The following is a 25,329-nucleotide window of genomic DNA, read 5'->3' as shown; positions in this document are numbered from 1 at the left end:
GTATCTACGTTGTTTTGAAGGGTTATTGCTTCTGCTTTATGGCCTGTTTTCTCAGCCTCTAAAAAACTCCCACCAGCTTTGGCAGCCACAAATTAGGTCACTGCTTCATTGGCATCTTCCAAAATAGCTCCGAAATAGATAGTAACAAAGATATTTAAAGCAAGATAAACCACACTGGTGCTTATGGTGCTTGATATCAAATTATGAGTTTAGTTTTGGATATTAAGGCCTTATGAGATTATTAAAAGAGTTAATGAGGCTAAAACCCCTATACTACTGTACACCATTATGTAGTTAAGGTTGATTCTGTGTGTAAGAACTTAGTGGCATTGTCTTTGCTCTTCCCAGCTTTGCTTCCAGGGTTACATGAGGTAATTGGCATATATAGGGCACAGAAGGCGCTAGCTTTTCCAGTCTGTGCTAACTTGATCAATGAACTAGATAGATAGATAAAATAACTCTCAGTTATCCAAACCTGGTTGCTAGTTGGAAAGTTTCCAGCAGTCCAATGAAATGAGTGAAATTTTACTCGTTGTGACAGACCAATAATTGTTGCAGGACTGGTACTTGCCAGGAGGCAAAAAGAAGGCAATATTTCTGGTTTAGTGCTTTACTTTTCTTTCCTGAAGCTGAGCAGACGTTGAAAGATGTCTTCCCAAAGCTGGTTGTGGCTGGTGAGATGCTGCAGGACTGTGGTGACTGCAGGTGTGGGGTGGGTGAGTCTGGAGCCGGGCACAGCGGGGCACAAACCACTTCTGGGAAGAGGAGTTATTGGCTTTAGCATTATCACCCAAGCAAAGAGAAGGCACGCCCACCCTCCTCAGCCTTACTGTTGTGCCTGCTACCTGTGATGCTTTATCAGAGTTCAAGAAGGCATAGCTTTCTTTTGCTTTCCCAGCTGTGCATGGGCTTGTTCTGTGGTCACTAGAGCTTGCTGCACCTGCCAGCTGTTAAGAGGTTGCTTGTAGCCACTGGTCAGTGCTTCTGCAGTTCTGGTCAGGGTCACTAGGGTACCTTGTGAAAACAGATATCTCTGTCACTGTCCAGAAAAATAAATGCTTTTATTTCTTTGTATTTTACAGATAATCAACCCCAATTTCATTCAAGAAGGTAAGTTAAGGACAGCTGTGCACTGGCTGGCACTGAGGGGCAGGTCAGCAGCTGTGCTTTACTCCGGTGCAGCAGCATGCTCTGCATCCACCAGTGTTTACAGCAAAGGCAGCTCTCTGCTGCTTGGTCCCCAGGGCAAGTGGTCTTCCTGATGGCTGCTCGGCTGAGGCAGCCTGGGGCCACAGGCGAGGCTGGACGCCAAACCTGCCTTCACACAGTCTCACCCTCCTTCCAGAGCACAGGGTTGGGGGATGGATAGTCCCTGCTGCCTCCTTCTCTGAGCTGCCAACAGCTGGCTTTTAGTGAAGGGGGAGTTTTGGTAACCTAATCCCAGGACCACCAGCTGTTTGGGACCCAGATCTCATCACTGGTCCTATAATGTATTCTCTGGACTTGTACGGGGAACATCCTCACCTGTAGATTAAAACATGGTGTCATGTGTGTGTCCCGTGTTTTTTTCCAGTGGCTCCAGAGTTTCTTGTGCCATTAGTGGACATCACCTGCCTGCTCGGTGACACAGTGATACTGCAGTGCAAAGTCTGTGGACGGCCCAAACCAAGTATCACCTGGAAAGGGCCAGATCAAAACATTCTTGACAATGACAACAGCATGGCCACTTACACAGTGTCATCCTGGTAAGGACCTGTCTGTGGATCCCAACATAGCTAGTCATGATGGTCGTGTTGTCCTCAAATTTGTAGCACCAGCCAGGCTACAAGACTCATTAGAAATATAGTTAATCAAGTCTGGCATGGCATCTCAGCATATCAGTGCACCACATATCAGCTTCTAGCTGATATGTGTCAGACTTTGGGGTTCAGGTAGCTCTATGATTTCCTGAGCTATATACCCTCTATCATATGGTATATCCACAAAGCGTGTTGCTGGCAGACGTGTGCTTGCTCCCATTGACCTGAGCCAGCTGCAGGCCAGAAGCCAGAATGTTTCCAACATACTAACTTGGATAATATTGCCTCTGTGTTGCTGGGGCTTCTCTGCTGGAGTTTGGTGCCATGCTTACCTTTGGAAGCACGAGGAGTCCAGCAGATCAAGCCTTCACCAACTTGAAATACCTGTATCACTGGGCATTTTCTCATCTCATGGGCAGGGGTGGTAACTCCTGCAGTTTTCCTGAGCCTTTCCTCAGCTGTTTCTAAAAGCATTTATGTGTGTTCCTGGGAAGGCTACATCTGGCTGTCCTTGGACAGAAAGATTCTTGTCATAATGTTCCAGGTAGGGGGGGAGGAAAACCATCATTACAACAAGCATTGGGAAGATCCAAAAGATCTGGAGTTGAATTCGGGTCAGGTAGCAGCTTGCTGCTGGATGCTCATCTGCAGCTTATATAAGCAATTTGGGCCAAACTGCAGTGGAAATCTCCAGGAGGCAATCTTTCACACAAACTTTTCAGCATTTCTGTCCAGGGAGTACAGAGTCACTGCAAGTGAAAAATGAACACTAAGAGAGAAATGATTTCATACGTTCAATAAAAAAAAAATACATCTGATCAAGAGCTTCCTTCAGAGACCACTGGCATGTGCAGCTGCCCCACAGCACCCAAGATCATCTCTTTTAGCCATTACTCAGTAGATCTTTAGTGCCTTATCTTCAGGCTCTGGCTGGGGTTGGGATAGGGGGATATGTCTGTACAGGGTTCTGGTTTCCATGACAGTTTTTTGCCTGTGCATTGGCTCCCTGTGCACTATCAGCACTTGTATTGTCTTGTTACTTGTATTTGGTTTTCGGTGGAGACACTGCCTGCCAAGGAGAGGCTCAGCAGACCGGTGGCTGTCTTAGAAATCTTGCTGGCTTGAGTGTCTGGATTGCAGGGGAAGGGGATATTTCTGTCCTCTTTTAAACCAGCATAGTCGAACTAGCAAAAGCCACAGCATCCAGGCAGTTATACCATCAACCATGTCCTTCTGCAGTTGCTGATAGATTACGCATTCAACAACTAGACTACTTTTGCCATCAAGGAAATTTATTGTTGGCTCTAAGCTGGGTCTCCAGTACAGCTAAAGCACTTACGCAAGCAAAATCCTTTAATTCAGGCCAACTCCCTGAAACTGCGTATTGAAGACTGCAATGTGCAAACCAAAGTGACTATGTAATATATAAATTCTGCTATAAAATTCACTAGTCTTCTATAAATTCACCTGCTATACATTCACCAGTCTCTGTAGAGCTGTTCATTTTCTCAGATAGGCCCAAAGACTGAGTATCTCTCATGAACTCAGTACTGGTGTTCTTTATCCCTAGTTGTTGTGAGGTGTCCAGCCTTCTGACTTCCTAGCAGCCACATTAGGTCAATGGCACATGCTCCAGGGTCTAAAGCTCCCCAAAAATGTCAGCACCCTGAGCTATGTGACTGCTTTCTGCATCTGCAGAAAGTCCAATTTGTCCAGCACGTGTTGGACTTAACTGCAGAGGCACAACAGCTCAGCAGTTCCCAAGATAGGAAAGATGTAACTGGAGAAATCTTTCCAGATATATGGAGTCTAAGCATCCAGCTCTGGACAGGCACAACAAATGTTCAGCTCCTGGACTTTGCTTGCTTCTTGACTGATCCTTCCCCATCTCGTCTAAGGCCACAGCAGACAAATAGATTTGCCTGGCAGGCAATTTGGACCATTCTGCTCAAAGCTTTCATTAATGGCCTAATGCTGACATATGGAGCAGTTGTATTTGAGTACCAGATTGCTGGAGGGATGTGCCGTCAAATGAGTTAACATGATTTGTGTGCACGTGTGTTTGTAATGATGCAGGACAGGAACTGGTATAAAAAACATTAGCAAATGAAGCAGCACTTTATAATCAGGGCTTCCTCACATCCACAGTGACTCTGGGGAGCTCAGCTTGAAGATCTGCAACCTGATGCCTCAGGACAGCGGCATTTACACCTGTGTGGCAACCAATGAACACGGAACTGCATCAACCTCTGCAACCATCAAAGTTCAAGGTAGTGCATCTGACCTTAACGCGCAGGATTATGGAGTCCCTTGGTGAGGGCTGGGAGCACAGGAATAGCCAGTGCAAAGGCAGCTGGATGTGGAGCTGTGCCAGGCGAATTAAGACATTAAAATCATACAGCCATTCCTCAGCCAAGACTCCCACTGATGGCTGAAGGCACCGCAGACTCTTTGTGCTTGATTAAGTCATCTGATCATAAGCATCACATCTGGGAAATGAAAATGTGCTGGCACTGGTTCAGCTCCTGCATCCTGCTTGCAGTGCTGCTCCCCAGGGCCTTGGTAAGGTCAGCGGGGGAAGGTGAGCTCCCTTGGGCTGCCCAGCCCTTGGAGGGTGACACCCCAGCTGCCCACAGGGAGCTCTGGGCTTTAGTGTCTGCCTGGAGCAGGGGACCTGGGAGACACTGACGAGAACTTTCAGCCTCCCCTGAAAGGAGGAAGCGAGAGTAAGATTTGGCCTGGGTGAACTGTTCTGCGGGGATTCAACTCAGAGACACGTCTCTGAGCCTGAATTCTCAGCACTGTAATTAGTGACCCATCTAATTGTAATGAATATGAAATAATGAGTTGATGCTCATGACCGCCAGCTCTGGGAAGGGATCTGTTAACATGAGAGATGGGGAGTGCCTGCTATTTTGAAGGAGATGGCACAGAGACGAATGTATAACTGGTGACTTACAGATGAAGGAGTGTCACAAGCATTTAGAAGTCAATTTGTTTGGTCTCGCAAACTGCCCTAGAGATATAATTTCCCCAATTTATCCAAGCACGTTAGTGGCTGCATTAACTACTCCTGAGTTGAAGGGAGCCCTGAGCAAAACTCTGAAGAATTACTGGTCATTTGTCAATCTGTTGCCAAACACACCAAGCGCCATACACACGGAAGCCCTCTGAATGCCCTGCTTGTGTCGTTTTTGGACACTTCAACAGTAACTGCCTCCTCACCTGCAGAACCTCACTCGCTGCTTGGTGAAGTCCATGTGGATGTTTGTTTTCCTCAGTTCTGTATGCTTTGCATCAGGTTTTGAGCTGGAGCAAAAAATAGCGGAAGGTGGCAGATGAAGAGGCTCTGCCTTTACAGCAGCTGAGCGCAGACAGATCCTTGACACCCGAGGGGTGATTCTCCCAGCCAGTCTCGCAGAGAGCTCTATGGGGCATCACAATACAGCTGACCACCTGCTGTGAGCAAGAAGAAATTCCCTCTGTGCTGTAGTACTATGAGACCATGTGGGGCAGTGGGGCTTACAAGTAGCATGGTTCTCTCCTAACTGCTAGTAAGTAAGTATCAGACCCTTGTGGGTAGGTGAATGGGACTGTGACATTGCCTTTCTTCTGGCTGTGCTGGTAACCCAGTGTAAGTGAGAATGCTCCCTCTGCAAGGAACAGCTGACCTAATGTACCTGATACACCTGATCTTCAGAATAAAGCACTAGCACTTGTTGATGTGATGCTGGATTTGGTGCTTGTTTTCTCTTCCCTAGGCGTCCCAGCTGCCCCAAATCGCCCCATTGCTCAGGAGAGAAGTTGTACCTCTGTGATCCTACGCTGGCTACCCCCATCCAGTACAGGCAATTGCACCATTTCAGGCTACACTGTGGAGTACAGAGAAGAAGGTAAGTGGTTTCATCTGTGCTCACTGGCTGGGAGAATGAGAACAAAGTAAATCTCCTTTATGGCACAACAGGTCTCAAAAGCATCCTTGCCACCACTGGGGTGCCACTAGCTGTTGCTCACACAGCCCTAAGTCTAAGGCAAAAAGAAGCCCTTCTATCACCCAGTCCAACTTCTCACATGTTACAGACTTTTCTGTTTCATCTGGTCACATATGGCAAGTAAAGCGTGCTAAGCTAAAACGTATTCATCACTAAGGCATCACTTCATCATTTGCATTCTACCAGCATGGTATCCCTCCTTCCTGGTGGATGTTTCTTGGGAATGCAAAACCAAAGCAGCATCTTTTTTGTTTTTCCTTTTTAATCTGGATAGAGCTGCATATTCCTGCATACTTTTCAAGCTCAGCTTTGAAATCTGTTTGTTCTTAAATCAAATAATCCTTTTCCCCTGAAGAATTAAACAGACATTAAATGCATTGTTTTCCCAATACAGGCATGTGCTCTTGAAAAGGGCATGTGAAATGATTTACATCCCTTTTTGCATTCTTCCTGCAAGGGTGAGAGGGCCCCTGGGCAGTAAAGCTTGCCTTAGGTTTGTGGCCTGGTTTTATCCCTTCATCCTTAAAAAAATCCTACCTTATGTTAGTAAATGTGCAAACTTAATCATTCTGTCATATTAATACTTTCTTAGCAAATAGTCTGCCTTGACCCTCACTGTGCCATCAGTGTGACTGGCATTTTTGTGAAAGAGAAAAAGCTCTTCTATTAACAAAAGCCACCAAAACAAACAGCAAAAAAGCAGCAGTTTTCAGTTTCCAGTATTCCTCCCACTCCAAAGGAGTCACTGACTCGTCCCTGTAAAACCAACTTTGACCTTGTGAGACCTGGCAGTGAGAACTTGCCCACAGTCAACACAAAATAAGTGAGTCATGGTAAATAATATAAAGGTAAAAAGCCCTGAACTTATGAAAATAAGATAAAATTTTATATATTCTATGAAGAAATAATAGGCTGTGACAGGCCTCAGTGTATCAAGGGTCCTTTTCTGTTCTGTGACCCTGTGCAGATGAATAAAGTATTGCTCCTTTGGATGGCACAGATTAGGCAATAGCTGGGTTTATTTCTGTTCGGAGCAGAAACACATGACAAAGTCACACGTTTCTTTGCTGCAGTCCTGCTCATCTGCAAAAATCCCACAGCGAACCTCAGAATGCTGGTTCTCCTCGTGCAGCTCCTAGTTTCGCTGTAGCCACCACGTCTTCTGAAAAAGGATTTAATCTTCAAGAGCGCTTGGATTGCACTGACTCTCGGTCTCAGCTTCATCTGCCTCTCCCTTGTCCGTACTATTTTTGCAGTATTTCTGCTACCCTTTCTCTCACAGCAGAGCTGTCATCAAATCAGCCCTCCATTCCTGTCTTATCACGCTGCCCTGAGACATCGCTTGTAGCACACAGCCACAGCTGGGCTGCTGGAGAGATCAGCTTGTCCCTGGGCTGTGGTTTTTCCATCACTATCAGTCAAGTGAGGGGCATTTCCTTCTTCCCTCATTTAGCCAGACTGGAAAGTGGCTGCAACACCAAATAGCTTCCTGTGGTCTGGTTCTGGTTTAACAGAAATACATCAGTCTGCTGTAACATTGCCTTTTAAAAACTCTGTGGATTTTAACCTCCTAAGGTACTGCACGAGTTGGGCAGAGAAAGCCTCTGCTCTAAGTTAATGTATTGAGACTTTCCTTTAACTCTTCTCTCCCTACAAAACGCAGGCTCACAGGTCTGGCAGCAGTCAGTAGCCTCCACGTTGGACACATATCTTGTCATTGAGGACCTGGCCCCAGGCTGCCAGTATCAGTTTCGAGTGAGCGCCAGCAACCCCTGGGGGATCAGCTTGCCCAGTGACCCATCTGAATTTGTGAGGCTTCCGGAGTACGGTGAGTGGGCACAGCAAGGACGGGCTGATGCACGGTCTGTAATGGTGTGCTTTGATGGGTCCCAATAAAAACATCAATCCTGGACCTGGTAGGAATACAAGAAACAGCCTGGGAGATGCTCAGAGCCAGCTCCTGCCACTAGAAAGGTTTTTCAATTCTGCTCTACTTGCAGGGCTCACAGCCTCTCATTGTCACAGAACTTCTTGCAGTTTCCTAGCAGGTCCCTGCTTTCTATCCCAAGACCACTTCTTGTTTTTACCTCTAGGCAACAGGCTTCATGTCCTGGTTGGTGTTCCCCCTGCCTTTCCAGCAATGCCAGCAGCACCAGCAGCTTCTGCTGGGCAGCCCAGCTGGGGTCTGCAAGTCAGTTTTCAAAATGTAGCCCCCGAGCAACACAGCCAGCATAAGGTGGCCGTGATGGAGGCAAGTCCCCAGCACATGGTACTGCAGGAATCTGGGGTACAGCTCACTCATGACAGTGCTGAAAGCAGAGCTCACATTTCCCCATGTTTCAGTAGCTCTAATGCATAACTAGGTGTGCGGCTGGCTTGGATAGCCTGTGCTGGATGAAAGGAGAGCTCATATAGCATAGCTCTACCTCCCAGTTACACACAGGCATGCCCTTGGACTGTCTGTGTGTCCCTTTTCAGCCCAAAATTGCAAGGGCAGATTTGAATCCATTTTATCCATACCTTCCTCTGGGGAGCTCTGGCTTTTAGTGGTCCAACACATTGGAGCTGTGCCTGAGCGCTATGAAACTGGACACCCAGTGATAATATTTGCTGTTTTAAGTAATGCAATCTCACATAATTTTAAAATATGCCCTTTATAGTCCACAGGAAACTGTCTTTAACTTTATGCTTTCCTGAATGTGCTTTGTTCTCTCAAAGACTCTGCTGCTGACGGTGCCACTATTTCATGGAAGGAAAACTTTGACCTCGCTTATGCAGAGCTGCATGAGATTGGGAGGTAATATTAACCCTGCTTATCACTGCAATAAAACACCGAAACAATGGCTTGAAGCTTTTTCTTTGGATTAAAGTTTAAGTTGCTCTTTGTAGTTAGCGTGAACAAGGCTGCTCCTTTCAAAGAGTATTGTCCATTAAATACTGATTAAAATACAGACTGGTTAAAATACTGTCTAAATTTTGTTTTTTGAGATCAGTTGTGATTTGAGGATTGCAACTTGGCAAACTTTTGAACAATTAGGCAGCCAAATCTCTGACAACCATTGGTAGCTCTCGCTGGTATCTCTTCTGTCATCTCTGATTTGATGTGAACTTTTGAAGTCATGATGATTTGCTGGTTCTGGATAAGCTTAACCTCAAAGACTGAGTTCGCTGAAGCACTTAGGCATGTAACTGACTTAAAGCACATGCCAAAGCACTTTGCCAATTGGGACGGTCAGCTGACAGGAGCCTAAATAGAAGCTAAATATGTTATCAGCCCTCAGTGCTCTGCACAGACAACAGATAAGGGGCATGCAAACAATTCAGGTTAATGTAGTTAGATCTTCAGCTCAGAGATCAGAGGTGGGTCATTGTGGGGCTGAAAGTACAGGAGTCTCTAGTTCTGTAGAAATAAGAGTGATGTATTAATAAAAGGCCAAGTTCAGCACACGCTTTCACTGAGTAGTTTTACATTCAAGATTGGTACTAGGCACTAGTCTGTAAGAGTTTCATAAATGCTCTCCTGCCAGCTCTTTCTTAATTTCTTACTGTGTGCCTGAAACAGTGAGACAAAATGGTAGGTTAGTGATTATTTAACAAGGCTTTTCGTTGTCTGAGAAAGTTTGGGCTCTCTATTAAAGCAATTGGAGAAGAGAGGCCCACAGCTAAAAAAAAAGAGATGGAACCTGTAGAAGTGGCAGCAAATTGAACCCAGGGGAGATTGTTAAAGGACATCAGTATGACTGCACAAAGCAAAGTGACACCATTTGCTCTCAGTGTTCGCTAATCCCCAAAGAATCTCGACATCCAGGGTAAGAGATGGAGGCTCTTTGTTGGAAGAGGTTATGAACAACTTGTTAGATCTGATTCCTTGTGAAATACCAATGTGCTGAACCAAACAACACTTTGAAAATGAGTCTGTTATTGCATTTAAAATTATGTGTGTTTTATTCATGAGGCCCCTTCATTATTCTGGGTTTTTTGTTGTTTATTTCAGGGGCCGATTCTCCATAGTAAAGAAATGTGTTCACAAAGCCACCCGGAAAGATGTTGCTGTAAAATTCATTAGTAAAAAAATGAAAAAGAAAGAGCAGGCAGCACATGAAGCAGCTTTGTTACAGCACTTGCAGCATCCTCAGTACATCACTGTCCATGATACCTACGAGTCTCCTACTTCTTACATCTTAGTTTTGGAACTGTAAGTATGTGAGCTTGAATTCAAGTGTCTGGGTAGGAATCACAGTTCTATTGAGCCCAGGATAAAATTCGCCCTGCCTTCAGCAGGGGAAAGATGTTGTCATCTGGTTTTTATTGATTGTGATATCAAAGGAAGTAGCCATTTTCTGCAGAGCCTCCAGTGCCTTTTCTTTACAGTAAATACGATTCAGAAGGACAAATGAAACTGCTTTCTATTCTGGTGAAGCTTGGGTAATGGTATCAGCAGTTAGTTTGTCCCACTGAATAGCATCAGATTTACTTGGGCAGTTTTGTCCACTTTTTACATTCAAGTAAATGTATTACAGCTAGATTGAAGCCTACATTGTTCTAATACCTTTTGATGAAAAGATCTGTGCAGCAACCATGCTTGCCCCTATAAGGAGAAATAGCAACCAAAATCCAGAATGCTTCTTTGTTACAGTATATCCAACAAAGTATATGTGATCTATTAAATAAAATAAATAAAACTAGGTGGAAAACTTTTATTGGGTTAGTTTTCCCACAGAACATATTACCAGCTGAAAATGTCAGTGATTTTTTTTCTGCATTATGCAACCAGCTCTATAAATAAATAGATGAATACAAATAATTAAGAGGATCTGTTTTCAAAGGAATTGCCTCCATCTATTGAATCCATCCTTAAGCAAATGAGTTTACTTTGAGACTGTTGCTAAATTTTTCAAGGACCAGAGATAACAATTGAGGATTAATCATTCTACCACTTCCATGGCCTGCAGTATCTTGAGATATCATTAAATACTCATCAGCTCTTGCATTTTAATTTCCTCCATTTTTAGGTCATGAAGTTTCCATTGCAATTTTGTTTTTAAATGTTAACTGTTCCTAGAGATACCATGTGATCTTTCATGTGCAGGGTTTGATTTGTTTGTAGGATGGATGACGGTCGTCTCTTAGATTATCTAATGAACCACGATGAACTTATGGAGGAAAAAGTTGCTTTCTACATAAGAGACACAATGGAAGCCCTGCAGTATCTTCACAATTGCAGAGTGGCTCACTTAGACATAAAGGTAAGAAGAAAAGAGAATGCTGCTATTATTCAGTGCCCTGGTACAGAGAGCTTCCAGCTGCTCAGACAGGGAAGAGGTGCAGTCTGTACCCCAAAGAGATGATCACTAAATGGAGAAGCACTATCTTTCAGACCTATTGACTAGAGAAGAGACTCAATGACCTACAGTGCAAGGTCTTTTTCTTCTTTCAGGCAAGAGATGCACTTATTTCCTTGATTCACTGGTTTGTTCTCAAGGATTTTCTGGATTTAATGAAGGAGTAGGAGGATGTCTGAGACAAGAGTAAGATGTCACTAGCACCTGACTGAAGAGGAATTACAGGATAAATACATGGAGTATTTATTTGGGCTCAAACCTGTACCAACTTAGCTACCAAGCTTCCTGAGCAGAGCTGGCTTGTGCCCATGCAGCTCAGAGCAGGCGAAGAGGAGCATTCACAGCAGTGCCCTGGAGAGACCAAAGCAAGGGGAGAGGAGAGTGCAGGGGAGCAGGAGATGGGGAGGGCTGTCAGGGACAAAGGAAAACAGCATGCTGCGTTATGCTGCAGAGCCCGAGAGGGGAACTGGGTGGGAAATACACCCAGGGAGAAGATCAGAAGATGAACAAGATGCATTGTGGAGAAGAAATTCAGGCATTCTCCAATGCCATGCTCAGTTATATTAGCACAGCTTGTACCAACTTTTGTTAGCAAATGGAGGTACTGTACTGTCCTGGATTCAGCATTGTACTGCTGTCCTCACCAATACCCAAGTTATCTTGGATGACAGAGAATTAGCGACTGAAGTTATAACACTGAAGTTATCAAGTGTTTTGAGTTTTGTGATCTGCAACACTGATTCTGGTTGCCAGGGATATCAGATAATCTGTAATATTTTTTTTTCAGATTTAAATGTCAATTAAAAATGGAGAGTGAGAGATGAATTTAACTTTCTTGTATGGTGGACAATCCAGCTACAAGGAGGTCTCTTCTCAACTCTCCAACCCCCAGGCATGTCAGATGAAATGACGCTTTCATTCTTCTGCTGCCTACTACCACTACCAAAAAAAAAAGATTCCTCCTGTACAGTACCTTATGTAAGCACTAGTCCCAAAAGGCTAAATCATCCTGGTTTCTTTCAGCAAGATTGTTTGTATTTTCTGCTGTCTTTATAGGCCTGTCAAAAAAGTAGGTATCACTTGGAGGTAAGAAACTGCACTGAATTCCTGATCACAAGATACTTCCCAGACAAGGTGGGAAGCAAATTTTCTGTGACCCATTTACAGTTCTCCCACATGGGGGCTGCTAAATAAAGCACCTTCTGTTGCTAAGCGGGAAGCAGGAGATGCATTGGTAGTGACAGCAGACCTAGCCATGGACTGTGTTGTCCCAAGATCCTGCTCAAGAACATGTTGATTTTGTCGATGCAGACTGTGCAAGAGAAGAGCAAGGAGAGAGTTTAGAACAGCAGTGCAGTGAACTTTGCTTTATATAGAAAACCATGAGGTGGCAGTAAAATATTCATGAGGATTAGGGGCTATAGGACAGAAAAGTGAGTCTAGAGAGGGTGCAAGAAGTAAATTCAGAAATCACCTCAGAGCCAACAGAGGAAGTAAAATCCATCGTAAGTCCCCAGAGGAGAGTGTATAGGCAATGCTCAGTATGTCCCACAGAGAGGGGGAGAGATCTTAAATGCTGAGTGAGTTGATAAAACAGAGGGAAAACCAACTGGGATGAAATATAATTGCAGTCTGGCTTGGAAGGCATGACTGTGTGCTGGTGTTTATAAGGGAACACTGGGATGTTAACTGACAGCAACAGTAATGGCACACACCAGAGTCCCTCCCGGGATACCTGGCAGTATTTACTTATGAAGAACATTTCTGCTACAAGTTACGTAAATTAATGTAGCCACTTGTCATATAAACAAACGAAATAAACTGATCAAAGATATACAGATCTTATAAAAATTTCAAAATCTGTCAGTGCCTCTCATCTGTAGAGATTAGTTTGGGAAAATAAACTCTGAGTATTTGGGAGAAAGTGCAAAATCCCAGCGTGTGGCCGTAATGCAGAAGAGGATGTTGTCATTGCAACTTCAGCACTGACCTGGATTTGCAGCAGTGTAAGCAACAGCTGAGCTGATTCCTTGTCATTCACTCTCCTGATCTGTACCTTGCACATCTGACTAAATGCAAGTTTTGATTGGCTATTAAACCTAAATAAAATCTATGTATTTTATTTGCAAAAATATAACGTAGTTAAGTTCTTGTTATTGTCTTTTTAACAGCCAGAAAATCTGCTCATTGATTTAAGAATCCCGGTACCTCGTGTCAAGATCATTGATTTGGAAGATGCAGTTCAGATCACAGGTCATTACCATGTACACCACCTCCTCGGAAACCCGGAGTTTGCAGCTCCTGAAGTTATCCAAGGCCTTCCTGTCTCGCTAAGCACAGATATCTGGAGCATTGGGGTCCTCACGTACGTCATGTTAAGTGGTGTCTCTCCATTCCTGGATGAAAGCAAAGAGGAGACTTGTATCAATGTGTGCAGAGTAGATTTCAGCTTCCCACCGGAGTACTTCTCCAATGTGAGTCATGCTGCCAGGGATTTCATCAATGTTATCCTCCAGGAAGACTTCAGGAGAAGGCCAACGGCAGCCACTTGTTTGCAGCACCCCTGGCTGCAGCCGCACAATGGCAGCTATTCCAAGATCCCACTGGATACCTCCCGCTTGGCTTCCTTCATCGAACGCCGCAAGCATCAGTATGACGTGCATCCGGTCCCCAGTGTCAAGAGTTTCTTGATGAGCAGGCTGAACCCAGGCACATAATGCCTCCATGGCTGGGGTCCTACACTGCTGGTCATGAGGCGAGGTGCAGGGAGCAAGCAGGCACAAAGCAGATCTGTCTGTACATAGTCCCATATTCGGCGTTTGCGATTCACATGGCTTCCCTAACTGCAGGGTACAAATCATTGTGAAGGTGGCAGTACCTGCCCAGTTCCTCAGGACAAGAGCAAAGGGGGTAACGGTGGCAGGTGCCCGCTCCCTCCCCTTGATGGGCTCTTTCTGGAACACGTGGTGGTGTTGCATCCACCGCCAAAAAAAGGTCTGCGGGAAGCAAACACCAACTGGAGACGGGAGCCAAAATTGCAGTTGCCTTAATCTTTGTGAGGCAGCCTTACAAGAAACCCTCTTGATCTTGCAAATGGAATTCAAAATGTACAAAAGATTAGGAGTAGGATAGTTGGGGGAGTGAGACTAGGCTGACCTTAGCATGTTCTGCAGAACCAGACTGAAGTCAGTTTTTGCTGAAATCATTGCAAGCCTACTCCAGGTTAACAGACAGCTTCTGCATGCCCTGTGTGCCCGGGTCTGCCATGATTTCAGTGGGGGCTTTGCCTGCGTAGGACATGCAAGATCAGGCCCTAGTCACTGCTGGATCAGCTTCTGTGGTGGCGTGGCTTAGATACACTCTTGTTGCGTTGTAGTGCTCAGACCAAAATCCCCCGTTAATCCTTGGGCTTTCTGCTGTGTCAAGTCAACATCCTTTTGGAACTGTTATTAAGGCAAGGAATTCACTGGAGCATATGGCTGGTTTTGACTAAGCACAAAGGGACCATGATGGGTTTTTTTAAATGCATTTTATACACACTGTACAGAAATCTTTTGCAAAACCTGTGCATTGAGAAAAGGCTATGACCAATTTTTGCAGTATCTGTAAACTAGATGATGATGATGAAGACAATTTTTTCTATCACAGGTTTTCAGTATACATATGTTGTATCATATATATAAATATATATATATATAAAGGATCCTGTTCCATTTCTAGCTTCAGAATTGCTTGGCCCAAAGTCCATCTAAGCCTTTCAGAGTGCAGTAGGAGTGGTGAGTTCAACCTTGTGCTTACAGCTTGAAAATCGTTTTCAGTGTTTAAAGTATGTCATTTGTTTCATTTCCAAACTTGTAAATATCTCTCAGCTGCCATTAGCACCTCATCACCAAAGCATTCGTGAGGATATTTTTATGTCCAAAGCCTAATTTGTAATAAAATAAAAAATATTCACAATTAAAACATTTCTCTCTTGCAAGCCAAGTTGCAACATCATCACATTGATGTTACAGTGATGGAGCCAGCCTTAAGTATAACCAAGGCAGGGACTGTGCAGTGACAAATCAGCAGTTCATAGGCTGGTCAGATCTTCCTCTCTAGCAGTGGACTGGGAGGGGAAACACCTCCCCAGCTGGGGCTTCCCCATCCTGCTGCCATAAACTCTATAGCCTTGTAGGGCGATGATTGAAGAGGTTTGTTTTTTACCCCTGGCATGCGAGGACTTTGTCTCGGTGCTGAGTGCTGTTGCTGTGCCTGTAATGGGAAACGTCAGTTATTACCAAAGGTTTTCCTAAGGAAAAGGGCTTGATCTGACATGTGTGCTCAGTTTAGACTCTCTTGTAAGGGCAAGAGTCAAATTTAATTTACCATCCAAGTAACTCAACTGTGAACCTACAGTAATGTATCTGCAGGAGCAAAAGCTATCTCTGCCAGCAGGTCATAGATATACTCTGCAGGTACTGTTAAATTCTTAGGGCTCTGCTAGCCCTTATGTTTTGATCCACTTCCAAGCTCAGTTTCATAGCAGGAGGGAGACCTGGCCCTTCTCTTTGGCTTGCTCCATCAGTATGCTGGAGTGGTCAGTATTTTGCTAGTGGAGAAGAAAGGAGGCACAGAAAAAACCCAAATGTTCAGCGCCGCCTGCATGCAATACAAGAACAGACCTTGAGTTCAGGGAGCTACAGTTAGAAAGGTGAGCCCGGGTGCCCAAGCAGAGTCAGAAGCAGTGTGCAAGGCCATGTGACTAATGGAGAGAGATCTAATACAGGGGGAAGTTTGGGAAAAGCTTGAAAGAGACGGTGTTCACGGAAGGCTAAACCTTCTGCTTGAGCTAAAATCTGTCTCAGTCCCCCTCTGTAGTGCCGCAGCTAATTTTCTAAGCAATCCAGCAGCACCTCTTAGACAAAGTCCAGACTCTCATACTGAGCAAAAGTGTGAAGAATGCAATTTCATAGCAACCAAAACTTCTTCAGACAGAAGTCATCAGGGAGAGTCTTTAATTAGCATCAACCTCAGGTACTTCATCACTTCAGGACTGTTTGTACTTCTTCCAATTTGTCAAAGCTGGATCTTTGTGCTGTGATTGTGCTGCCGTTACGAAAATGTTTATGGAAGTGTGGTTTAGAAAACCCACAGCTTTTATTAGACCTGTGGGTACAGTTGAAGCCACAGGCTTTCTGCTTGGCATTAATACAAACAAATTCTCATATATCACGTGAAATCTGGAGTTATTTAGCATTTTATTTTGCTACTTCCTGCATTCGCATCTCAAACTGCAACAGCAGACACTTTGGATGCACGGAGTGGGGGAAGGCTGGATTGTTTAAGGGAATATTTGAGTCTCCCGTTGCTATCAAATAACAGAAAAAAGCCCCTAAAGGCTTAAAGAGGATACATGTTTAGGTACTGGTGCTCAGATTCAAGAGATTCCTCGTCAAGGGAGAGAGCTGGAGGTGCTGAACTCTGAAGATTTTGAATCTTACAGGGTTGCTTTCCTCTATGGTTCTCCTTCTTACATATTCATGTTAGAGAACTCTGCCTGAGCACCGCTCTTCCTACAGCACATTCAGGAAAACCTGAACATGTTAGTACTTGCAAGTACATTTGTGATTATCAACCCTTTTTGCATTTTATCTCAAAGATTTCTTTTGCTTGAATAATATGAAGTTGAAATGAAATGCTGCTGTACAGAGGAAGTACTCTGACCATGCTCTCTTGAGGTCTTTTTCAGACAACCTGTGGCCTTTCTGCCAATCCAACAGGTGCTGTAACTCTGCTGTAAACTGCAACTCCATTTTAATAGAGAGTACAGAAGTAGGCCTGGAGTAAGCCCACTAGGTGAGAAGCACCACAGTCAACCCCCTTTGCAGCACTCTCTGGCTACTGGGGAGTTTTGTGCATGAAATATTGCCTGTAACAAACATGGGGAAACAGTTTCCCATAAAGCTCTGTTAGGCCTTTATAAACCTCCCCAAAGAGCAGCTGTGTCTGAGGGGAAGATTTCCACCTTCAGCTTTACCACTCGGGGTGTTCCCAAGACCGCCGAGTGAAGGTATGGTGGTAGCTGCAACCTCTAGCTTCTGTAGCAGCTTCAGACCAGCTAGAATGACCAGCCAGAATGACCAGCCGTAATACTAGCAACAGAGCACCACAAGCTCGGTGCAGACTGGCGCTATACACACCATCACCACCTTCAGACATCTTCACGGTGCTTTTACCCTGCACCGACATCAAAGTACACTTGCTCAGAGTGTCCCCAGCACTGGGCACCAGTGAAACAGCAAATGGAGGGCATGGTGACATGCAGCGCTCGTTATTTAAGATGGCTACATTTAATGAACACGTGTGGCGATGAGTAACTAATTCGCCTCTTTCTGTTCCACTTGGAACAGCCAGGCCAGGCCGTTTCACTCTTGGCCATTGAACAGGAAATCTGATTGCCCATATAACACTGCCAGCTCCCATCAGGTGTCCGGAGCACTTGCTGTCCTGTAGGAGATCCCCGCCAAGCTGCCAACCACCCTATGCATGTTACCACAGGGATGACACACAGCCAGTCCAGGGTTTTACGCTTTAGTATTTTAAAGCAATCCAGGCTTTAAAATTTATGAAATTTCTCTCTTCCTACTTGAACCTACAAGTTTTGTTTAGTCTTACTGCCTTTTTATTTTAAATTACTCTTCCCCCCCCCCAGTAACATTAATCTTTAAAAATATTTTACTTTTAAACTACATTAATGCTGAGACAAAGTCTGTGCCCTCAACTGACCCGTACAAGTGATGTGGCTTCACTGCAGTTCATTAGCATTTCTGACAATGCTATTAGGCCTTTGTTATGAATACCATGACTAAAGGCTAAATGCAGACCCGCACGTTATGACCTGACTATATATAACCATCCCTTAATACCCTTGCAATGAGGGGACTGCATCAAGTGACCTGGGATAATATAAACTTCAGAGACAGATGTAAAGGCTAGTCTGTGTATACAAAGGTCTAACAGATAATTAACACACACAGGGGATAACCACCCAGTTTTGTTTCTGTTCCTTTCATTGCAGAGGTAGAGTCTCCTCTAATACACAGCGTGGGTTTATTTTCCAGCTCATTCTTTCATGTCCCATAAGAAAATGGTGCTTTCCCAAGGAAACAAAATCAAATCCCATTTTACTAGGCTGACTGCACACTGCCATCAAGTGATGAATTCTTGTTCTGGGATCTGTATAGTGGTGAGTGTTACCATAGCGTCAGGATCCTGAATATTCACTGTAACTGTAGTCTTTATTATGAAGCTAGTGAAAAAAACATCTTCTCTACAGAAGCCATATTTCACCTTCATGTCCAACTTCTGATGCCGGTGCTTTTACTTCTCTTTCTACCAAACTGTTCAGTGTTGCTCTGCCACTGAGGCCAATTTGCCTGTATTTGATAACTTTCAGAAGGCAAATGCAATAGTGAAAAAAAAAATAAAAATAAAAAATTAAATCTCAGACTTACCAAGATAAGAGCAAACAGTTGGAATGTATTGATGCTTTTCACTCTTTGCAACAATCGACCGAAGGAGGAAAAAAGAAACAGTATTGCTAACAGCTCAGCATTTTCAAGGTGCAAAGTAATTCCACAGCCTTAATTATTTCAGTGTATTGCTGGTCTGCCTTAAATGTATTTTCAGTTTTATTGCGAATTTCATTTTGTATGCACACAATGTTGTTTTGTAAAGGTAAGTTTGTAAATATTTCCTTTGTAAGTCTAATCACTCGTGTACTGTTGTGAGTACCTGCTGTCCCCTGTTGTTGTTACTATACTGCAGTATGTATGATCACCTACAGATGTAGTTTCCAACTGTACATCTTCTGTCCTTGCATTCCTATAAATAGAGTATACTAACGATTCAGTTTCTGGGCTTTTTTGATTAAATACACTTGTTCAGAGAAGGCCGGGTCAGTCTTATTTCGCACATATGGCAACCTTTCCGAGGCTCTGGGGACTCGGAGCTTGCCGATTGCTTTATTCAGGTCATCTGTTTCGGGGGGATCACGGAAAACTAGAGCAAGGACTCTTGCTCCAGCCAGCCCTTAGCCTTGCGTACTCCAACCCGGGAACCACGCTGCCGTTTAGGCAGTCACACCGAGCGCTGCGGGACAGCGACAGCCTCGGCTCGCATCAAACCCTCCCTGCAGCAGCGCCCCCTGCTCCCCGGTGGGAAGCGCGGGTGCTGCCCGCGGACCGGCACCCCCCGGACGCGCCCCCTGCCGGGCGGGCTGGGCCCCGGGGCGCGGGCAGGGGGCGGGCCGCGGTGGGGCGGGGCCGGGCGCGGCGGGACCAGCCCCGTGCTCCCCTCCCGCGCGTGCGCGCAGCCCGCTCCTCCCGTTCCCCCCCCCGCCGTTCCGTCATCTCCGGGCGCCGGTACGGTGCGCAGCGGGATGGCGGCGGCGGGGCGCGTGGCGGTGGCGCTGCGCGAGGCGGGCTCTCTGCGGTTCGGTGACTTCGTGCTGAAGAGCGGCCGCGCCTCCCCCGTGTACATCGACCTGCGCGGGCTCGTGTCGCACCCGCGCCTCCTCCGGCAGGTGCGCCCCGCGCGTCGCGCCGCCTCTGGCGGGGCTGGCGGCCTCGTCTAGCTGGGGGAAGGCGGGAGGCGCGGGAGCGCGGCCGCTCCAAAGGGCTGTTCCAAATGGGGCCGGGGCCCGCTGGGTGCAGCCGCTGGTCTGTCCGCTCGCTGCGAGGACAACGGCTGCCCCCGATTGTGGAGGAGAGGGTTTGTCACGCGTTTGCATTGCTCCTCTCGGCAGTGCGTTCGTTTGGTCACGCTCACACCAGCCTGACTCCTAAAAGGAACGTTTGGTTTTCTTTTCCAGGTCGCAGAGCTGCTCTTTCAAGCAGCCAAAGATGCTGGTGTGCAGTATGACTCTGTGTGTGGTGTTCCTTACACTGCACTGCCGTTGGCCACAATTATCTGCTCAGAAAAGCAGGTTCCAATGCTTATACGGAGGAAGGAAGCAAAAGACTATGGTAAAACCTTCAACTCGAGAGTTTGTGTCTACTTCTTGTCTTGTTTGGGCAATCTGTGGCTCTTTTGTAAAATGTGCAGCATCTCCATCCCAATTTGAGGTTACTGCTCCTGTGCAAAAAGCAGCTCCTTTTGCCCCTCAGACATACCCACCACGGCACCCCAACCTGATCAGGCTCTCCGAGCTCGTTGCTGATGAGGCTGTAGCTTGAATCCTGCTGTAGTGTGTTTGGAAACTCTCGAGGAGGAGAATCATTTCTGTGTCTATCAGGGTGGGTTTTGTTTGCGTCTCCTCTTCAGCAACATCTTTTTTCGTTTTTTTCTTCCCCTTGGCACCATTACCATGCTTTTGGGTTACTGGCCTCTTCTAGAGACCAAGATTTATAACTCAATTTCTCTGATATGCTGAGAACAGTGACACATTTCACCCCCAAACAGATTTTATTTGAGTACTGACTACAAGAGGAACCTTTCTAGTCTCTTCATAAGGCATTTATTTGCTTTTGATAAAGGAAGGGGAAGAGAGGACTGAAGTGTTAGCCTACTGTGGCAACTGGATTTCTACATGTGACAAGAGCTATACTCTTCCTATAGTATTTAATTAGAAAGTATGCTTGTCAAAACAAATGTAACTCCTGTGTTAATGTGGCAGGCGTGTAAATGTTTGCTGTTCCTCATATGAATGAAAAGTCAATTGTGACAACAATTAACTGCCTGGCACAAGGTTTCTGGTGTCATGTGTTGCAAAGCTGTACTACACTTGTTTTCTAGGCTGTCATGGTCTAAGCACCACACTCCCTGCGTAATGTTCTCCTGCTGCTTGCTGCTTCCTGAGAAAGCATACATCCTTTGTTGTTGCCCCCTGGGAGGTCTTTCATGGATGTGTGCCTGTTGTTGGTTAGGGCAGAGGCATTTGGGGCTCTGCTCGTAATTGTTCTAACAGGCATATTAAGCACAGAATGCGGCCTGTGGAAAATAGGGAATATGCTGAAAAGCACCAATAACTTGGCAGCTTTAAAGATGTGCTAAATAACTGGAGAAAACATTTTATAACTTGGAGCATTCAGTTCACGGCAATACTAAATTTCTGTAGGCACCTTATCCAAAGATTTAAATTTGTGCAGTTAACCATATCGCAGTTTTGTTAATGGAACATAACTTCTGGAACACAAAGAAATACTTTATTAACCTGGAGAAGTAACAGTCTTTATGAATTGAATTACAGATCAGTGACTGAGCTGTGATAAGAACTGTGATAACTAGTATGAGGTAATAACTAAAACAATTACTTCTTCATATTTGCAGTGAATGTGAAATCCCTGTTTTCTTGAAATCCAGTTACATTGGACATTCAAGATATGCTACAGTGTGTGTAGAACAAATTGATCTTTAGCGCAACAAGTTAAAGTTTTGATACTTTTAATTTTTTTGGGGGGGGGGGCGGTCTTTTAAAGTTTCTTCATTTAGTGGAATGTTTGCTTTTTATTTTTAAGGTACTAAGCGGCTGGTAGAAGGCACAATTAATCCAGGAGAAACATGCTTGATCATTGAAGATGTGGTAACAAGTGGATCTAGTGTACTGGAAACTGCGGAAGTTCTTCGGAAAGAAGGATTAAAAGTGACAGATGCTGTAGTGCTGTTGGACAGGGAGCAGGGTGGGAAGGCCAGGTTAGAGGAATGTGGAATTCGCCTGCACTCTGTGTGCACGTTGTCCGGGGTGTTGGAGATCCTCCAGCATCAAGGAGAAGTGTCTGTTGAGATGGTTGAAAAGGTGAAGAAATTCATTCAGGGAAATGTGTTTGAGCCAGTGGCTCAGAATGGTCCCGCTCTTGTGAAGAGGCTATGCAAAGAGCTGAGCTTCAGCGCTCGTGCCGAGCTGCCGGGGGTACATCCTATTGCAGCCAGGCTTCTTGCGCTCATGGAAAAGAAGCAAACAAACTTGTGCCTTTCTGCTGATGTCACTAGCTCCAAAGAGCTGCTGCACTTAGCTGCCACCCTGGGCCCCAGCATTTGTATCCTGAAGACTCATATAGACATCCTGAATGATTTCACCCAAGAACTAGTAAAGGAGTTGAGAACACTCGCAGATCAACACGAGTTCTTGATTTTTGAAGACAGGAAATTTGCAGACATTGGAAACACAGTGAAACATCAGTATGAAGGTGATTATCATCAGCCTCGCTTTACTGTAATTTAACTGTGTAACTGCAGTGCTGGCATGGGTTGCCGGGACAGATTGTGGAATCTCCAGCCTTGGAGAAGACTCAAGGGGACAAGACCCTGAGCAACCAGGTCTAGCTTTGAAGTTAGCCCTGCTCTGAGGGCATGACCTTCAAAGGTCCCTTCTGGCCTAAACCTTTTTATGAATCTATGGTTGTGCTCAGTAAGTACTTCTGACTAGTTGTTTCCTGTGAGAAAACACAATGTGGCTTCTTACAGCAGCCTGCTATTTTATGCTCATGTGCTTGTTATGGCTGTCATTCCATATTGCATCTGCAACTGTAGAACCATTTTTTTCTGTTCCGTATCTGCTGAGTGATCTGCATACTGTGTTGAAGGGTAGCACCTGTGACAGTGGAGGTTACCATAAATGCCTTGGTGAGCATTAACAGTGAGATGCTGAGAAGTGTTTGCAAAAAGTAAAACTGAGAGATTACACTTTGTGATTAGGCAGCTGTCAGAACTGTCTGAGGCTGAACTTGTAACTGTCAAGCTTGAGTAGTAAAACTGTCTTCTAAAAGGTGAATGATTAAGCATGCAGCTTTTGTTTAACTTGTGTTTCCTGTTTAATACATTTCTAATGAGGCTCTGCTTGTCTTTTATCCATATTCTCAGGGGGTGTGTTTAGAATCGCATCCTGGTCAGACATCATTAATGCCCATGTGGTTCCAGGCTCTGGAGTTGTGAAAGGTCTGAAGGAAGTAGGTCTTCCTCTCCAGCGTGGCTGTCTTCTCATTGCTGAGATGAGTTCCCAAGGGTCACTTATAACTGGTGAATACACAAAAGCTGCAGTAAGTAGGCAGTCTTTTTTTGGGTTAAAGGCTTGTAAAGTATTGTGACAGGGAGGTTTTATGGGCTTCTAATATTTGTACTTCCGAAAGTCTTTCCAGCTCTAACAGGTACAGTTGAGTTTGTTTTTTCTCCTTGGAGACTCAGAAATCCGATGGTGGTGGTGGTGGTGGTTAAAGGTTGCAGCTGTAGGCTGGTCCTGTGAGGTGGTCACAGTTCGTTCTCTGAATTTAGTAGACATGCCAAGTTTGATACTAACACCACCCCCCCGGACGCCCCCTGCCTTTTTTCCTGAAGTGATATATTTCTAATTAGTTTTAATTCTTCATTCATTGTAATATTTATAACATAGAAAAGAACAGTAACACTCATGTTCCTGGCTGCAGATGCAGCAAGATCAGCGAGGGCTGAGTCACCTCTGGTGACTTTGTATTGGTAAAGTAAGAGCAGGTGTTTGATGCTGCTGCCTTGCACAGCTTAGTAATGTGTTAAAGGGTGGATGAGAAACGCATTGCTAGTCAAGCTTAATTTTAAGTATATCACTTGTAACTGTTTACTGATCTGTTTCAGGTACAGATGGCTGAAGACAACTCTGATTTTGTTGTTGGATTCATATCTACATCTAGAGTTAGTAATAAACCAGAATTTCTTCACTTAACTCCAGGGGTGCAGCTGCAAACTGGAGGTAACTTCTGAAATACTTATAGTCTGTCTGTAAATACAGTAAGTGATCTAGCCTTCAGTGAAGAAGTGGCTTCTGAAGAAAGTTTGATTGCTGATTGTCTGGTGGGAGGAGTCTCTGTTTGCCACCATTATGGGCTGCCTTCTGCATTTCTGCGTATGCTGATCTGAAAGGCAGCCAGCAGACTACACAGCTTTGTCCGTGTGCTGAGGTCTGTGCATACCATAAAGTGCAGTCCTTAAAACATGTGAAATGCCTTGAGATAGGTTAAATATTCACATGCTCAGTAGGAGTAGGAAAAAAAGTTTTTTTGACAACTCCAGAAGTCTGTTAATACTGTTGATACTGGTGTAGATGCAGCATGAATGAATTGAAGTCTTATGCTGACGTGACAGGTTATCACTGAATCAGGTAGAGGAGATGTGTTTCTCTGCAATACTTAATTCTTATGAACCCTGAAGTGAAATTAACAGGCTTTTATGTGAATGTTGTGGGGTTTTGCCTGTTTAAAGCAAAGTGAAGGCTCATTTCAGTAATCCTGATTGGCACTTCTTTGCATAACTGTTCCATCTATTGTGACTGGTAAATCATAAAAAAGGAGGTGCTGTCTGTTAAATTGTATCTGTGTAACAGGGGGTTCACTAGTTGGAGACACAGTTTCTAGTTATGTGTTTAGATTGTTAGGGTGAGAGCTGGAACAGCATACCTGTTCTCTGTTTCAGCATCTTTTTGAAGGATTTTAGTAGATACACTTTTATAAAACTAAAAAAATAATCGTGTTTCTATTTCAGGTGATAACCTTGGACAGAAGTACCTAAGCCCCAAGGAAGTTATTAGTGAAAAAGGTTCAGATATCATTATTGTGGGACGTGGCATCTTGTCAGCTTCAGACTGTCTTCAAGAAGCAGAGAAGTACAGGAAAGCAGCTTGGGAGAGCTACTTAAGTAGGCTTGGTATTTGTGCAGAAGATTGAAAGCAGCCTGCTTTGCTAGTCTGTAAGCAAAGCTGATGGAGCTTCAGTCATTGTGAGACTTCCAGTTAAATATATAGACACTTCAGCCAGTAGAAAACTGCCCTTTTGGAGAACTGTTACTAACTAAATTATTTTTAGTTGTTATCACACAGATTGTTGTACGTGCCATGGTTGTGTTTTTTAATATTGGAATGTATGAAATCAAAACTTCATATGCAGTCTTTAGCCTTAAAAGCTTTTCTCTGTTGAAAAATACTGCATGAAACACTCCAAGGGTATTCGGTTGGCTGTTGTTGCTTTTGTTTCTTTTCCTCACCCTCAAATTCCTTCAGACTGTGGGAACAGTATTTTAATGTTCTTAATAAACTTCACTTGCAGACCTGGCCTGCTGCCCCACTCTCACAGGATTACTCAGCTCTGCTCTTTCCAAGGAGCAAATATGGATGGGTCTTAATCCCACACTGTGAAATTGAATAATGTGATGTTTAATAAACACTTTTGCTACTGTTCTCTTTTCATTGGATCT

The 25,329-nt window shown here is 44.7% G+C and overlaps 2 protein-coding genes across 9 annotated transcripts in view; both read left to right on the top strand.

The window, feature by feature from the left end:
- Nucleotides 1-19,066, top strand: part of KALRN (kalirin RhoGEF kinase) — a 514,962-nt gene extending 495,896 nt beyond the window's left edge. For 7 of the 8 annotated variants that reach the window (XM_030485889.1, XM_030485890.1, XM_030485893.1 and 4 more), the window contains 9 exons: nucleotides 1,083-1,110; nucleotides 1,574-1,745; nucleotides 3,948-4,069; nucleotides 5,561-5,692; nucleotides 7,455-7,619; nucleotides 8,510-8,588; nucleotides 9,786-9,986; nucleotides 10,899-11,037; nucleotides 13,305-19,066. In XM_030485889.1, coding sequence (XP_030341749.1) covers nucleotides 1,083-1,110; nucleotides 1,574-1,745; nucleotides 3,948-4,069; nucleotides 5,561-5,692; nucleotides 7,455-7,619; nucleotides 8,510-8,588; nucleotides 9,786-9,986; nucleotides 10,899-11,037; nucleotides 13,305-13,850 — 1,584 coding nt within the window. In that variant the 3' untranslated portion in view covers nucleotides 13,851-19,066. The remainder of the gene's footprint in view (nucleotides 1-1,082; nucleotides 1,111-1,573; nucleotides 1,746-3,947; nucleotides 4,070-5,560; nucleotides 5,693-7,454; nucleotides 7,620-8,509; nucleotides 8,589-9,785; nucleotides 9,987-10,898; nucleotides 11,038-13,304) is intronic. The other variant, XM_030485895.1, reaches the window with a different exon arrangement.
- A 446-nt stretch (nucleotides 19,067-19,512) lies between these two features.
- Nucleotides 19,513-25,321, top strand: UMPS (uridine monophosphate synthetase). The gene is made up of 6 exons (XM_030488358.1): nucleotides 19,513-19,699; nucleotides 19,988-20,141; nucleotides 21,633-22,301; nucleotides 22,975-23,150; nucleotides 23,719-23,833; nucleotides 24,622-25,321. Exons 1-6 carry the CDS (start codon nucleotides 19,556-19,558, stop codon nucleotides 24,801-24,803), a joined length of 1,440 nt encoding a protein of 479 aa, XP_030344218.1. The 5' UTR covers nucleotides 19,513-19,555; the 3' UTR covers nucleotides 24,804-25,321.
- Nucleotides 25,322-25,329: the final 8 nt, after the last annotated feature.

This window comes from Strigops habroptila, chromosome 5 (assembly GCF_004027225.2).
Source record: "Strigops habroptila isolate Jane chromosome 5, bStrHab1.2.pri, whole genome shotgun sequence".
NCBI classification, from domain to species: Eukaryota; Metazoa; Chordata; class Aves; order Psittaciformes; family Psittacidae; genus Strigops; species Strigops habroptila.
The sequence above is the reverse complement of the archived record's forward strand: the minus strand, read 5'-3'. Positions and strand labels throughout refer to the sequence as shown.